The following is a 16,062-nucleotide window of genomic DNA, read 5'->3' on the forward strand; positions in this document are numbered from 1 at the left end:
AATATAGGGCTACCTATTATGGATGGCATTGCTGAATATATGTATTCATTTGAGCTGAATTATACAATGCAAGTCCATAAATCCACATTGCTCTGGGACTGGGTCAGTCCGGATTTTCCAGATTCTCAGGCAGTACTTTTAGAATTCATATTTAAGGTATAAAGAAGAGATGAAGAAGCCAATTTTGTTGACAAATACATAATGCTTCATTTATCAAAATAGGCATATTTACAGGAAAACAAACAAAGAAACTTAAATATTATATCTCATTGAATTAAACCATAGAAAACATAAGCATTTTACAGTAATATTTATTTTCTAATGTTCATTTTCTCCTGCATTTACTGTAAAAGCTCTGGCATCACCATCTCTCTCTCTCTCTTTCCCCAAGAGTCTGGATTGCAATGTTAAAGAGTCCAGATTCTCGGGTGGCCCAGGTTTTGTAGCATCTGGATTTTTGGATTTGTACTGTATTTAAGCTGAAACTGCAAATCCATAGATGCAGCTGGAACCAAGGGGGTCTGTGATTCGCCAGTAGCCAGGTCGATCTCTAAATCCACCTTAAGGAGGTGGGATCCCCCAGGATAAGACGTAGACACTGAAGGAGGTGCTTTGCGCATGCTCCTCTGCTTTGTCTTTCTCTTGTGTTTGTCAGGCTGCAAAAAAAGCAGAAAAGACTGGGAATCAGAGCAAGAAACTTTCTCCTTCCCCAGAACTGGAAATCCCCACAAGCCCCTGATCTGCTCTCAGCTCCTTAGGTGTCAGCCCAGCTGGAGATTCACCTTTGCCAGAACAGAGAAATCTGCAGCCTGAATCCAGAGGGAAATGTCTGCCTGGATTCCTGATCAGGTAAGAAATGATTCCCTCTCCTCTTGTATACAGGGCATGGATACTAAAAAGAGAACTTTTTACTGTGTGGGCTGTTCCAGCCTTCTCTCTTCACAATGCATAAAAGCATTGTAGACATGGGAGCCTTTGAGTTTTGGTCACCCCTGTGATCAGCAGAGAATTGTAGGATGGAGGGCTAAGAAACCATGCAGACTTTTTCTTTTATTTATCTTTATTCATTTTTAATACTTTCATTAAGTGAATACAAGAAAAATACATTTTACACTTTATATATCACTTAAAATCCTTAGAATATAGACTTTTTCAATTGCATAAAATAAGTCTAATGACCACAAATTATTATAAAGATGTCCTTTTACTCATCCAATGTTCAAATGACTTTATTCATCCAATAGCTCAATGACACGACATGTACATGTTTTGGCCACACACAGGCCTGTTTCAGGCGTCTCTTGAGAATCTACTAAGTTATAACGAAAAGTGTCTTGAATAAATATATAGGCCCGCAGTCCAATATTACGGCGCCGTGATAAAATATTCTGCCACAGTCCTCACAGCATGCATAGTTGAGCAATCGCTCGCACACACATGTACCCAGTGGCATAGTAAAGGGAGGTGCGAGGGGGGGGCAGTTTGCCCCAGGCACCATGTTTGTGGGGGTGCTGGCACCACTCCTCCTCGTCCCACCCCCCCCTCGCCATGTGCGCGGCCCCCTTCCCTTCCCCCATACCTCTAACTGAAGTTGTAGTTCACGGCGGTCAAGAACGTGCTCCGCTGTCATCACTTCCGGGTGCCGCGCACAGGAAGTGATGTCAGAGGGAGAGCCGACGGGGTCGCGAGGAGCACGTTGTTGACCGCTGTGAGCGACAACTTGAACTAGAGGTATTGGGGAAGGGAAGGGGGCGCGCGGGGCAGGTGGGATCAGGGATGGATCGTGGGGGGCAAAGATGAAGGCATGGGAGGGGTACCGCTCACCTTTGCTACACCATTCCATGTACCCTCACATGTACACGCTTGTACTTGCTCCTTTTCACATACATACTCGCACACACAAGCACTTGTACTAGGTTACCAAATGTCTGGGTGCCCAGATGGACTTTCATAACCCAGCAAGTCATCCAGATTTTGGAAGGACCCGAGCTCGAGCCATGTCTAGAGGGCATCCGAGCATCTTCTACCTCCCTCCCCACAAATGCTTTTCTCTCTCTCTCTACAATCCCCTCTCCTGCGGATTATTCTCTCTCCAACTATCCTCTTGTAGGTGCTTCTCTCTCTCTCTTTCTCGCTCCCTTCCTCTAAACTCCCCCCCCAACAAGAGAGTGCTTCTATCTCTCCCCTGTCCCCCACCTTCTTCCTTGCTGAAATTGAATCTTTGGGCCAGATGACAGCAGCATCAAGGTAAGCCTGGTACTACTCGAAAGGGTCCAGAGAAGAGCGACTAAAATGGTTAAGGGGCTGGAGGAGTTGCTGCACAGTGAGAGATTGGAGAAACTGGGCCTTTTCTCCTTAGAAAAGAGGAGACTGAGAGGGGACATGATCGCCAAGGTAGGGAGAACGAAAGGGCACTCTCTAAAGTTAAAAGGGGATAGATTCCGTACAAATGTAAGGAAGTTCTTCTTCATCCACAGTGGTAAAAAACTGGAACTCTCTTCCAGAGTCTGTTATAGGGGAAAACACCCTCCAGGGATTCAAGACAAAGTTGGACAAAAATTCTTGCTAAACTGGAACGTACACAGGTGAGGCTGGACTCATTTAGGGCACTGGTCTTTGACCAAAGGGCCGCCGTGTGAGCGGACTGCTGAGCACGATGGACCACTGGTCTGACCCAGCAGCAGCAATTCTTATGCTCTTATGTTCCAGAAGCCTTCTCTTTGGAGCAACTTCCTGTTCCCGTGCAGGTGAGGTGCTCCATAGAGAAGGCTTCTGGGGCAGACTGATGGCAGCAGGCTTACCTTGATGCTGCTGCTGCTGCTGCTGCTGCTGCCACCCGGCCCAAAGATTCAGTTTCAGCCGAGCCCGGCGGTAGGTGGGGGACAAGGCAAACAGGTTGAGGTTCTAGACACTTTCTCCCCAGACATGGGAGAAAGCCGTCTGGACACCCAGACAATCTTCTATAAAGAAGACATGTCCGGGTAAATCCAGACGTCTAGTAACCCTAGGTATGGGTCTCCTTTAACTGCTACATTAGCTAGCACCTAAGATGTTCTTTGCTTTTATGCAGACCAGAGAATCCATAGAAAATACTGAATATTTAAGAAAACAGGGTTCTCTTCATGACATGCTGTAATGTACTGGAGAACTGATATAGACATAACATAACAGCAGAATTCTAGACTGCATAGCCATGAGTTCAATGCGGTTAACAAAAGATTATACTAAGGGAAAAAACAAAGAATGTTATAAAGAATACAGAGGTATATAATTAATCAAAAATTTAGAAAAGAGAAAGGTTTTCAACAACTTTCTGAAATGTTCATATAAAATAGATCTAACTAGCATTAGTCGGAAATCTTTATCATAAGAGAGACAGCCGTGGATTAACCATTAAGCAAGATAAAGCCATGCTTAGTGCACCAAGGGGGGGGAGGGTAAAAGGAATTCTATGAGCGTTAGAGCTGTTGCTGCCGTGGCCGGCGCTAGAAACCGCACTACACTTTTATTAAAGGGGGGGGTAGTCAATGTTTTGTCTTGTCAGTTAAGTAGTGGAGGGGCCAAGGGACTCCATTGTTGAGCTGGCCATTGTTCAGTTGGCCTTAATCCAGACCTGGATACAGAGGTCACATAACTGTCTGTTACACAAAACACCTAACGAACTGTAGCTGAAGATGTCCTGTTTACTGTTACAGGTATCAATCACATTCAATGATGTCGCTGCTTATTTCTTGGAAACAGAATGGAACATTCTGGAAGAGTGGCAGAAAGAGATGTACAGAAATGTCATCCAGGAGATTCATGGCATCCTCACGTCACGGGGTAAATATGCATTTCCTAACATCTGCCACCTACAAGCCTCGTATTCTAGGATGCCAGTTTATAAGGGATGGAGAAATCCCAGATGCCAGATTCCATGGGTGCCTAAAATTTGTGATCTGGTTCCTGGTGTTTTCCAAGTCCATCTGCTCTGGCTTTCCAGGACCCGGAGACAGATACCACTGCTGCAGGCCTACCAAAAGATGCTGCTCTATGTTCTAACTAGTGAGCTGCATGGGGACAGAAATTTCACCATCATTGCCCATCCTCAGTGGAATCTAACCCATGCCTGTCCTTACCCACTAAGATCTATTCCATTCCCACTTATCCCCCCAATAAATCTCCTCCATCCTCACCCATGCAGAACCTCTGCTTCCTCCCATCCCCATCAGCCTCTTGTAACTTTTTTTGGGATGATATTCACTATTCAAACAATAAGTGTTCCAAGCCTCAGTCTGGTGCTCCAGCTGCCTCTCCTGTGTACGTTCCAAGCCTCAGTCTGGTGCTCCAGTTGCCTGATTCTGGAGTCACCAGCGATTTTGACTATACTCCTGTGGGAATCCTATGGTAACTTCTTCCATTCCAGTGGGAATCCCACGGGTTCCATGGGATTCCTGTAATCCTCATTCCCATGTAACTCTCTGGTTTTAATATCAGACTTTTAGAGATAATTTTAAGAATTGGCAGGATATGCATGTATAAGCAGAGGAATATATCTGCAGCACATACAGATTTCAAGGAGGCATGATGTGAGCAGAAGTTTTATAAACTGGGCACGTACTGTAAGAACATAAGAAGTTGCCTCCGCTGAGGCAGACCAGAGGTCCATCTCGCCCAGCGGTCCGCTCCCGCGGTGGCCCATCAGGCCCATTTCCTGAGCAATGGTCCCAGACTATCCCTATAACCTATCGCTACTCTTATCTGTACCCCTCAATTCCTTTATCCTCTAGGAACCTATCCAAACCTTCTTTGAAGCCTTGTAACGTGCTCCGGCCTATCACAGCCTCCGGAAGCGCGTTCCATGTGTCCACCACCCTCTGGGTGAAAAAGAACTTTCTGGCATTTGTTTTAAACCTGTCTCCTTTTAATTTTTCCGAGTGCCCCCTTGTACTTGTTGTTCCCCATAATCTGAAAAATCTGTCCCTGTCTACTTTTTCTATACCCTTCAGGATCTTGAAGGTTTCTATCATGTCTCCTCTAAGTCTCCGCTTTTCCAGGGAGAACAGCCCCAGCTTTTTCAGTCTGTCAGTATATGAGAGGTTTTCCATACCTCTTATCAGTTTAGTTGCTCTTCTCTGGACTCCCTCAAGTACCGCCATGTCCTTTTTGAGGTACGGCGTAGATTGACATGTATGCTGGACATATGAAGGTACAGAATAATGCCATATACACATATGTGTATAAATGGCAATTTTCTGTAAATGTTGGCTTAACTGATATAACATAACATACCAACATGTTAAATTCTGCAAATACCTCATGGAAGTTTATTTCAGATTACAATCAAGAAAATGATTGCAGATTAAAATCAAGAAAATAAAATAATAAATGATTAACCAATAAAATATTAATAACTACTATATTATAACATTTTAAATAAGTGCTGAATCAAAATTATAAATGAAATAAAATAGGGTCTAATTATTTGGAATGAATTTCTGGTATGGAAGTTTTCAATTCTTTTCTAAAGCTGAAATAATTAGAAACAGAATGAATATGGAATGAGAATTTCTTCCACTGCATCGCTTCTTGATGAGATAGCAAAGAATTACAGATTTCATTGTGACTTTAAGCCTTAAGTCAAAGTGAAAAGTTCACACAATGAATGTAGGGCCCTTTTACTAAAGCCACAGGAGAGTCAGTGGATGAAAAGGAATGTGGCTTCCTGATTTGCAGCCTGCTCCCCTAACCGTGCAGCTCCGCCTCCAAGGGATAAACAAGTGCAATTTAAATGTCATTTTCCTATTTCTTAATGACAGGTTATTCAATTGTTAATCCCGATGTTATATTCAAGATTAAAAGGGAAGACGAGAAATATCCCGTCCAACACTACGAGTGGGAGAAAAAAGAAAACATGACTGACCCCCCCAACAGTAAGTAAATGTTTTAGATTCTGAGAGTTTTCCATTTTGAGATCACAGAAGAGAAGTCATTGACATCAAACTTTCAGAAAATTGAGTTATTTTAGGAAATGGCTTTTAGCAGGTTCTCGGTGTATCCTTATAGATATAAAATAGGTCATCTGACTGTAACATCTGTGCTTTCATTGAGCATTAAATTAGCAAGGAGATGCTACTAATCAGATTTACCCAAGTCTAAAATCCTCCTGCACATCCTTAAGGCCTGCTGCCACCATTTGAACTCTGGAAAATAAACAAAAAACACGCTGGTATAATTGCTGTAACTTCTTAAAAGTCCTCTTGGAACTCCATATTCCTTATACTTTAATCAGTGGATAGATTGTGCTCAGAGACATGGAGGAAAAAGGGGACAGAAAGTCCCCAAAAAACCTCACCACCCAATCATAGCATAACTTCCACCTTAGAAACATTGAAACATAGAAATAGACGGCAGATAAGGGCCACGACCCATCTAGTCTGCCCACCCCAATGACCCTCCCCTACCTTTCTCTGTGAATAGATCCCACGTGTCTATCCCATTTGGCCTTAAAATCAGGCACGCTGCTGGCCTCAATAACCTGAAGTGGAAGACTATTCCAGCGATCAACCACCCTTTCAGTGAAAAAGAATTTCCTGGTGTCCCCGTGCAGTTTCCCGCCCCTGATTTTCCACGGATGCCCCCTTGTTGCCGCGGGACCCTTGAAAAAGAAGATATCTTCTTCCACCTCGATGAGGCATGACTTGAAAGATTGTATTATTGACAAAGCACTAATCTTTTGTGTATAGTTCTTTGGCCTCGACGTGCCACATTTCAAAATTTCTTCAGGAAGCCAAATGGTAACAGCGAAGGACTAAGTCTTCCAGAATGGGTGTCAGTCTCTGGTCTAGCTTGCAATTCAGCTTTCAGTGAACTTCCGATGTCTGCTGACACTCTGACACTTTGAACTCTGACACTGATGGATTATTTTGCAGGAATAAACTATTGGGGAGATAAAGGAAAGGACTGTTCCATTACATATCTTTCCATTATTCCAGGTCTTATGGGAATACAATACAAAGAATTGAGCTGTGCCATATATTCTCAGTCAAATATATGTAGGTGGGAACGAAACACGCAAGGCTTCTCAGACTGAGTGATTACACAGGATATCCTTGAGTATAATGAGAATCACTCGTAATAATTTTCACTATCTTCAAACTAGCTTACAACCTTTGGTAGCTTTTGCGCTCAGAGACCTGGAGACAATAACAGGAGCGAACCCCAACACTACTGTCTCACCACCCAATCATCGCTTTTTAAAGCACCATTAGTAAGTAGTATAAATATTTTAACTGTTAACTACAGATGCCACTAAGGCTGAACTGTTCTTTATACGTTTGAATTCAAGATACAACTTATCTTGTAGCTTGCAGGTACCAGGTTCCATCGTGACACATTTTGTATCTGCTTCAGGGAACCAACAAAGTTGCGGAAAGATTTAAATTATGAACGGTGTAGACTCACAGGTTGAACACTCTTTACTAACTGATCAAGCAAAAATGTTGAGACTTCCTCCTATCCTCAGTCAGCTAGCCCAGTTCCTCAGTATTTTCTATCTCCAGGAGGTGGATGGGCATATTATTAAGTCCTTTGCTCCTGATCCAGTCAATCAGCTGGTTCCCTGATGAGCTTGGTGGGTGCTGGTTTTCGAGGAGTCACACCAGGAGGTGCCAGATCCCTGTCTCTGGTGCCCCATAGAGCCTCCCTTTCCTTCCTCTACCTGGCTCTTCTTTCCAGAGCTACAGATGTTCTATCTCAGTGGTTATTAACCCTGTCCTGGGGGAGGCCCCCCCCCACTAGCCAGGATATCCCTAATGAATATGCATGAGAGAGATTTTCATATAATGGAGGAGGCAGGCATGCAAATGTATCTTGTGCATATTCATTATAGGGGTTGTTTGGGGAAAGAAAGTATGCAATGATTTATGATTGTGATACTGTTTTAAAAGTACAGTGGTACCTTGGATTACGAACATAATCCGTTCCAGGAACATGCTCGTAATCCAAAATGCTCGTTTATCAAAGCGAGTTTCCCCATAGGAAATAATGGAAATTCGCTTTGATAGGTTCCCACCCCCCACCCTCTCCCCCCCGAGGCCAGCAGCACTGCTCCCCCCCCCCACGAGAACCGGCATTGCTCCCCCCGACGGCCTCCCCCCGCGATCAGCACCCCCCGCTGCCATCGGGCACCCCTCCGCCGCGACCTGAGGTCCCCCCAACCCACCCGAACCTTCTTCTTACTTTGCTGTAGCCTCCGCAGCGGCACCGGCACCAGCATGTCTGTGCGTGGTGCCGATGCCTGAAGATCTGCTTCCTGTGCTGGGCCTTGAGAGTTCACGTTCGACGTTAACTCTCAGGCTTTGAGCATGCGCACATGCTCAAGGCCCAGCACAGGAAGCAGATCTTCAGGCCCCGGCACCACGCACAGGACATGCTGGTGCCGGTGCCGCTGCGGAGGCTACAGCAAAGTAAGAAGAGGGTTCGGGTGGGTTGGGGGGACCTCAGGTCACGGCGGAGGGGTGCCCGATGGCAGCGGGGGGGTGCCCGATGGTGGCGGGGGGGTGCCCGATCGTGGGGGAGAGGGTGCCGGTTCGCGGGGGGGGGGGGGGGCGCTCACAAATCGAAGCGCGCTCGGTTTCCGAGGCGCTGATTTTGCGACTGTTTTGCTCGTCTTGCAAAACACTCGCAAACCGGTGCACTCGTAAACCGAGGTACCACTGTAAATGGAATGCTCATTCTTTAGGGATATCCTGAAAAACCGACTGGGCTGGGGGTTCCCAGGAAAGGACTCAGAGCCAATGCCTTAGAATATTGAATCCATAGTGACCATCTTTTCCTCCAACAGGCTTCTCCCATATCAAACCGGAAATTTTGATCCGATTTAAGCAAGAGGAATTCGGGATTGAGCCTGAGGAATTTGAAGAGAGCGGAAGCCTGACAATCAGAGGCAATTATGAGGAACTGCATGAAGCAGGTGATGTAGCTGGATTGAAAGCTAGTGATGGGCCGATGCAAGCATCTCTGGTCCAGGCGCAGCAAGAATTAGGAGTTACGATAAAGGACCGAGGGGCAAATTCCATAAGAAGCGCCCAAAAGTTAGGCGCCGAATTAGGCACCGTTCAGCGCAATTCCAGTGAAATTGGGCGCTGTTTAGTGAATCACGCTGAGCGGCACCCATTTTGGAGGCGCCCAATAAATAGGCCAGCTCTAGTCACTACTAAAAGTTAGGCGGCCTTGCGAGCGCTTAAGCACGCTTAAGAGCAGCGATTCTGTAACAAGGTGCCTAACACGAAGCCACGCCCGTGCCCTAACATGCCTATTTTTTTGGAGGCCACCTAAATTTTTAGAGGCGCCTTGTTACAGAATCGCTCTTTCTTGATAGGCGCCTAGGTTTCAATTATTGCTGATTAAAAAACTCAATTAAGCTTGTTATTCAATTTAGATAGGCGCCTATCTAGTTGGCGCCTCCGAAATAGGTGCCTAACATTAGGTGCTGGTTACAGAATTTGGGCCTGAGTTTCTAGCCTTTGGGCCGTGGCGTAGTAAGTGGAGGGGGGGACAAGAGGGGTAGACTGCTCCGGGTGCCATTTGGTGGAGGCGTCGGCACCCCTCTTCCACTCCGCCCCTTCACCTCTTCCCACTCCTCCCCTTGCCACGCGCACTCCCCCTTTCCCTTCCCCCGTACCTCTAGTTGTTCACCGCCAAAAGCAACAACTTCAACGTGTTTCTCGCGACCACGTCAGCCCTACCGCTGACGTCGCTTCCGGGTGGCCATTGGAACGTCAGAGGGAGTGCCGCCGGGGTCGCAAGGAGCACGTTGAAGTTGTTACTTGCGGCGGTGAACAACTAGAGGTACGGGAGAAGGGAAAGGGGGTGCACGCACGGCAGGGAAGTTTCTGGAATCCCGTGGATTACAGGACCGGATTCATTAGAGGTAGGTCTTGTCAGACAAATCTGATCAATTTCTTTGACTGGGTGACCAGAGAATTGGATAGAGGATGTGCACTTTAGGATTATATGGTATATTTAGATTTTAGCAAAGCCTTTGACAATGATCCACACAGATGTCTAATAAATAAACTGAGTGCCCTCCGGATGGGTCCCAAAGTGACGGGCTGGTTCAAGAACTTGTTGAGTGGAAGGCGACAGAGGATAGTGATCAATGGAGATCGCTCTGAGGAAAGGGATGTTACCAGTGGTGTGCCTCAAGGTTCTGTTCTTGGGCCTGTTCTTTTTAACATTTTTATAAATGATATTGCTGAAAGGCTGTCAGGTAAGATTTGCCTCTTTGCGGATGATGTGAACAACATGGAAAAAGACCTAGCGAAGCTTGAAGAATGGTCTGAAATTTAGCAGCTAAAATTTAGTGCTAAGAAATGCAAGGTCATGCATTTGGGCTGCAAAAACCAGAAGGGGTGAAGAACTTATCTGCATGACAGAAGAGCGGGACTTGGGTGTGATTGTATGTGATGATCTTAAGGTGGCCAAACAGGTTGTGAGACCTCATTTAGAATATTGTGTACAATTCTGGAGACTGCGTCTTCAAAGAGATATATAAAGGATGGAGTTGGTCCAGAGGAAGGCTACTAAAATGGTGCGTGGTCTTCATCATAAAGCATTTGGGGACAGACTTAAAGATCTCAATATGTGTACTTTAGAGGAAAGGTGGGAGAGGGGAGATATGATAGAGACATTTAAATACCTACATGGCGTAAATGCGCATGAGTTGAGTCTCTTTCATTTGAAAGGAAGCTCTGGAATGAGAGGGCATAGGATGAAGTTAAGAGGTGATAGGCTCAAGAGTATTCTATGGAAATACTTTTTTTTACAGAAAGGGTGGTAGAAGCGTGGAAGTTTCCCGGAAGAGATGGTGGAGACAGAGACTATGTCTGAATTCAAGAAGGCGCGGGGATAGGCACATGAGATCTCATAGGGAGAGGAAGAGATAATGGTTACTGCAGATGGACAGACTGGATGGGCCATTTGGCCTTTATCTGCCATCAAGGTTCTATGTTTTTATTACAAAGATGCAGGTAACTGAGCTTTCTGGTTAAGTCCATTAGGTGTCGCTGTCAAACCTTAATATAAATATTTGTTCTTGTTACAGAGTGCACAGAATTCCCATTATCTCACTTTAGCCAAATGTTTTCTTTTTTAAGTCAATACGCAAGAATATTTAAAAGTTGAGAAGATTTTCCTATTTTTCTAATAGGCAGAAGAGGGTACAGTCCTGACCCCATAGCGGATGCCCTGAAAGTTAAAGAGCTCGAAGATTGGGATCATCCAGACGGAGGAAACAAAGACACCGATATCAAGAGGGGTGAGCAAGAAAATCCTTGAAAATAAAACACTAGGGTCCAGATTCTCTAGATGACACCATTGTTGGCAGCTGCCTTAAAAGTGGCCGATAGCATGCCAATCAAGCGACAGCGCCGTTTTAGAGAATCACGTCTCCTGCAAAGGTAGGTGCTAGAAATGTAGGATAGGCTTTTCAAGGCCTACATTTCTGGCACCTGCCTTTGACATGAATCGGCGTTGGTAGACACTCTGAAATTTTTTAAAGTAGCATTTTAAATAGGGTTACCAGATTATCGTAAACAAAAATCTGGACCCATGGCCCTGCTCCAGGCCCGCCCTGTCCCGTTTCACCCCTGGCCATGCCCCGTTCTGCCCAAGTCACGCCCCATTCTACTCCCAGCCCCACCCCCTCAACCTGTGTGCTCGTCGAGACGGTATCCTTACATGCGCTTGTGTGACACGATGATATCTCGCACATGCGTGGATGCCATCCCGATGTCACTTTGGCCAATCAGGGACTTCCATAGGCTCAAACCTAAGGAGGTCCCTGCACATGCGCTGGTTTTATACCATGATAAGAGGCAGGAGCCCGAGGTGCCTTAGCCAATCAGGGCCTTAGGCCCTTCCCCATGCATCACATGATGCACCGGGGCAGGGTCTAAGGCCCCAGTTCATCGGAAGAGGCCGAGGAGCAGGAGGGATTGAACACCCCTCCTGTTCCCAACTTTTAGAAGTACAAGGAGGGATAGGGGGCTGACTGGGATGGAGGAGTTCACGTTTATTTGAGGGGGGAGGGAAGGAAGGAGTTGGCATCTTTTCTTCCATTTTTTTTTTAGCAAGGTGGGGGGAATGCTGATGGCAGGAGGGATTCGGCATCCTTCCTGCCATTTTTTGGGTTCGGGGAGGGAGGAAGGGAGGGAGTGATTTGTTGGGGTGGGGAGAGGCTTTTTTTTTTTTCTTGGCCAGATATTTTGCGTGTGTATACCACATTAGATAGATTGTGAGCCTGCCGGGACAGATAGGGAAAATGCTTGAAGTAACTATATGTAAACTGCTTTGAGTGTGGTTGTAAAACTACAAAAAGGCAATATACAAATCCCAATCCCTAACTATTATATTTACTTGACCATATGTCATCCTCTATAGCTGTAAAATTAATGATCGCAATTTCATTATTAACCAGCAGGTGGAGGATTCAGGAATAATAGCCAGAGGCAGAGAATGCACAATGGACATCAGAAGAAGAAATGGACACACAAGGACCCTCCCAGAGACAACCTAGATCCTTCCGCTGCCTATGAAGGAGGTGTCAACCGACCACTGCTACCCAACATGAAAGAAAAAGGCCCAAAGGCAGAGAGACTACTCATATGTACTGAAGAAGAGAGAAATTACAATCACCTCCCAAATCTTTTGCAAACGCAGAGGCTAAATGAAGAGGAGATACTATATCAATGTACTGAATGTGAGGATAGGTTTACCAACATCTCAGACCTGACAGAACATAAAATAATTCACACACGAAACAAGCTTTTCATTTGTACAGAATGCGAAAAGTGTTTTCCATACAAATCACAGCTTACAATACATCAGAAATTTCACAAAGGGCTGAAACCATTTAAATGCTCAGAATGCGGTAAATGTTTTCATCAGAAAGGCAACCTGCGACTGCATGAAATCACTCATACGGGACGCAAACCGTTTAAGTGTTCTGAATGCGATAAAAGTTTCACCTACAAATGTGTCCTAAAAACGCATGAAAAAATCCACAGTGGAGAGAAACAGTATAAGTGTTCAGAATGTGACAAATGTTTTCATCAAAAAGGCAACCTGCGACAGCACGAAATCACCCACCTGAGAGAGAAACCTTTTAAATGTTCCGAGTGTGATAAAAGTTTCAGTTACAAGTGTGCTCTGAAAACACACGAAAAGATCCATAGTGCAGAGAAACCGTACAAATGTTCTGAATGTGACAAATGTTTTCATCAGAAAGGCAACTTGCGACAGCACGAAATCACCCATCTGAGAGAAAAACCTTTTAAATGTTCTGAATGTGATAAATGTTACAGTTACAAGTGTGCCTTAAAAACGCATGAAAAGATCCATAGTCGAGATATGTAGGCCATGGTGAACTTTTTCATCAAACTAGTCCAACAGAAAATAAACCATAGTGCAGAGGTTAAGGTGAAATTAACTATTTAATATGCTGGTATTATAAAGGCAAAGAAAAAATTAAAACAGACTGGAAAGCAGAATTAGAAATGGTTACTCATCTTTTTGCTGGCTGCAAACCTTTGATGACAAAACACATATAAAAACACTCAGTAAGGTAGTATATCTCATCCAGTGACACTTGGATAAGCCCTATAACTTCACTGTATCTGAAAAACACTGGTAACACTGAGAGACAATGGAGAATGAAGAGGTTCTGATCATTTGGGACCTCTCTATTCCATTAGATAATAATAAGTTTGCTAATGAGCTGCGCTAAGGGATAAACCACGAAGGTAATTATCACATAGCAAGCCTCAAAACCAGAAAACAGGCTTCAAAATAAACCACTATTGGGATCAGAAGCCTAGTTCATATCATAGGTTTGCTCTTAACAGTCGGGAAAAACAGAAGAGTAAGAAAATAAAAAAGAACTCCTATAAAAGAATAGGAGAAAAAAACCTGTTGTACAAAAACCCAGATGTTATCATTTCAAATCAGAATCCCTTATGCAAATCATCTGCAGTTCAAGAAAACATAGTAATATAGTAAATGACGGCAGATAAAGACCTGAACGGTCCATCCAGTCTGCCCATTAAGAAATACATGATTAGATTAACTTGTTTCTTCTTTGATATTTCTGGGCCGTAGACAGTAACCTCTGGTATTGTCCTAGGTTCCAAATACTGAAGTTGCTGCCCTAGCTCACTCCAGCCTCTCCAATCTTCCCGTTATTTGCAGGATATCTACTATAAAGTCTGGCCAGTAACATCCTCATGTTCCAAATTAGTGGAGTTCCCATTGATGCCCACCCCAGCCCATTCTACACCGAATCACTATATGGGACACAGACCATGCAGGACTGTCCATACCGGCCTTAGTTCTTTAATTTATATCCTTCCTTTTTGAATTAGAGATCCTCTATGTTTATCCCACGCTTTTTTTGAATTCCATCACTGTTTTCCTCTCTATCACTTCCCTCGGGAGGGCATTCCATGCATCTACCACTCTCTCCGTGAAGAATTTCCAAACACTGCTCCTAAGTCTTCCTCCCTGTAACCTCAAATTATGCCTTCTAGTTTTACCATTTTTTCTTCTCAGGCAAAATAAGCGCTTATCTTAAAGTCAATATTCTCAGTCGAGTTGATGAAACTTCACATCCAATGCAAAGTAACTTATTTTCAGCGGTCCATACATCCAGCCAGGGAGGAAAACCAATCCTCCCTGGATATGTTTACATAGAATGTGAATTTAGGAAATATTCCTTAAAGAATTAACCCCCCCTTTTACAAAACCTTAGCACGGTTTTTAGCGCCAGCCATGGCGGTAACAGTTCCGATGCTCACAGGATTCCTATGAGTGTCAAAGCTGTTACTGCCACAGCCGGTGTTAAAAACCATGCTACGGTTTTGTAAAAGGGGGAGGTGGGGAAAGTGCTGAATAAGAGTGAGGACAAGCAAGACAGAGTTTCTCACATATGGGACACATCAACTGACGTAGCCCTAGGTGCAAACTCATTACCACTTGCAATCTGTGGCGAAGGAATTTTTAAAGAAGCCTACAGTCTGATTGAACTGGGAACTGGTTCACTGAGATCAGTGATGTGAGGGTGAGAGGCGCCCGGGGAAGTGGTGCCCCTCCCCCACCAACTTCTCCACCCCCACCCGCTCCTTCTCTGCCCCCTCCAGCCTTGCAAATGCATTCCCCTTCCCTCCTTTCGTACTTTTTTAATGTTCGCAGTGTGAGCAGCGACCCCCAACCTGCTGCTCGTGCCAGCATCGGCTCTTCCTATGATGTCACTTCCTATGTGCAGGTCCAGGAAGTGACATCAGAAGAAGAGCCGACTCTGGCGCGAACAGCAGGTAGGGGTCGCTACTCGCACTGCGAACATTCAAAAGGTACAGGGGAAGGGAAGCGGTGCACACACATGCAGTAATGAGGGGGGCAGGGAGGAGGACAGGTGCTGCTACATCCACCAAGAGGGCACCCAGGGAAGACCTCCCCCCCATTATTACGCCCCTGATTGAGATGACTGCCCTGTACTCAAATGAAGTATATCTGTCTCGCTTTTGTCAGTATGAATGCTATCATTATTACCTAAAAGTTGTAGCTCTTTTCTACTTCTGTGTTTACCATTCTATCCTGCACATTATGGTGAAAACCTTGGCAGCTTACAAATCTAAAATTAAAGAGAAAAGTGCATCGTGATTCTAAAAACTTGACAGTGATGGTAAGTAGTAGAACTGTAGTAATAGTAAGAAAAGAGGGTAGGTTGGAGTAACACATAAGATAATGTTTATTTATTTTAAAAATTTATATACCGTTTAAAACTAAACAGTTTACAAAATTTACATACACAGTATTTAAAATGAACACATAATAAAAACAAATACATAGTTGAATAAACATATAAAATAAACATAAAAACAATCTTCAAGGAAATACCATAATGTGGATAAAAAAGATCATGGATAGTTCATCAACTTTATCACTTGATATTCTGCTAATGCAGGGGTAGGGAACTCCGGTCCACGAGAGCCATATTCCAGTCGGGTTTTCAGGATTTCCCCAATG

The 16,062-nt window shown here is 44.6% G+C and overlaps 2 protein-coding genes across 3 annotated transcripts in view; one reads left to right on the top strand and one right to left on the bottom strand.

Moving 5' to 3' along the window:
- The window catches only part of LOC117346953 (vomeronasal type-2 receptor 26-like), a 107,770-nt gene that overhangs the window by 83,483 nt on the left and 8,225 nt on the right, over nucleotides 1-16,062 (bottom strand). The gene's annotated exons all lie outside the window — the stretch shown is intronic.
- Nucleotides 607-14,118, top strand: LOC117346954 (zinc finger protein 184-like). 2 transcript variants are annotated; one of them, XM_033917263.1, is made up of 6 exons: nucleotides 607-849; nucleotides 3,696-3,822; nucleotides 5,799-5,912; nucleotides 8,825-8,953; nucleotides 11,192-11,299; nucleotides 12,464-14,118. In XM_033917263.1, the coding sequence occupies exons 1-6, from the start codon at nucleotides 826-828 to the stop codon at nucleotides 13,396-13,398; spliced, it is 1,437 nt and encodes a 478-aa protein (XP_033773154.1). In that variant the 5' UTR covers nucleotides 607-825; the 3' UTR covers nucleotides 13,399-14,118. The 2 variants fall into 2 exon arrangements, with proteins under 2 accessions (XP_033773154.1, XP_033773153.1); XM_033917262.1 differs by having other exon boundaries at nucleotides 12,461-14,114.

The sequence above is a fragment of the Geotrypetes seraphini genome, chromosome 12, assembly GCF_902459505.1.
Source record: "Geotrypetes seraphini chromosome 12, aGeoSer1.1, whole genome shotgun sequence".
Taxonomy (NCBI): domain Eukaryota; kingdom Metazoa; phylum Chordata; class Amphibia; order Gymnophiona; family Dermophiidae; genus Geotrypetes; species Geotrypetes seraphini.

Coding starts and splice junctions, on each gene's coding strand:
- LOC117346954 (XM_033917262.1), top strand. CDS start 826: ATGTCTGCCTGGATTCCTGATCAG. Junction 5,913..8,824: donor CATGACTGACCCCCCCAACA/GTAAGTAAATGT, acceptor TTCCTCCAACAG/GCTTCTCCCATATCAAACCG. Junction 11,300..12,460: donor AGACACCGATATCAAGAGGG/GTGAGCAAGAAA, acceptor ATTATTAACCAG/CAGGTGGAGGATTCAGGAAT.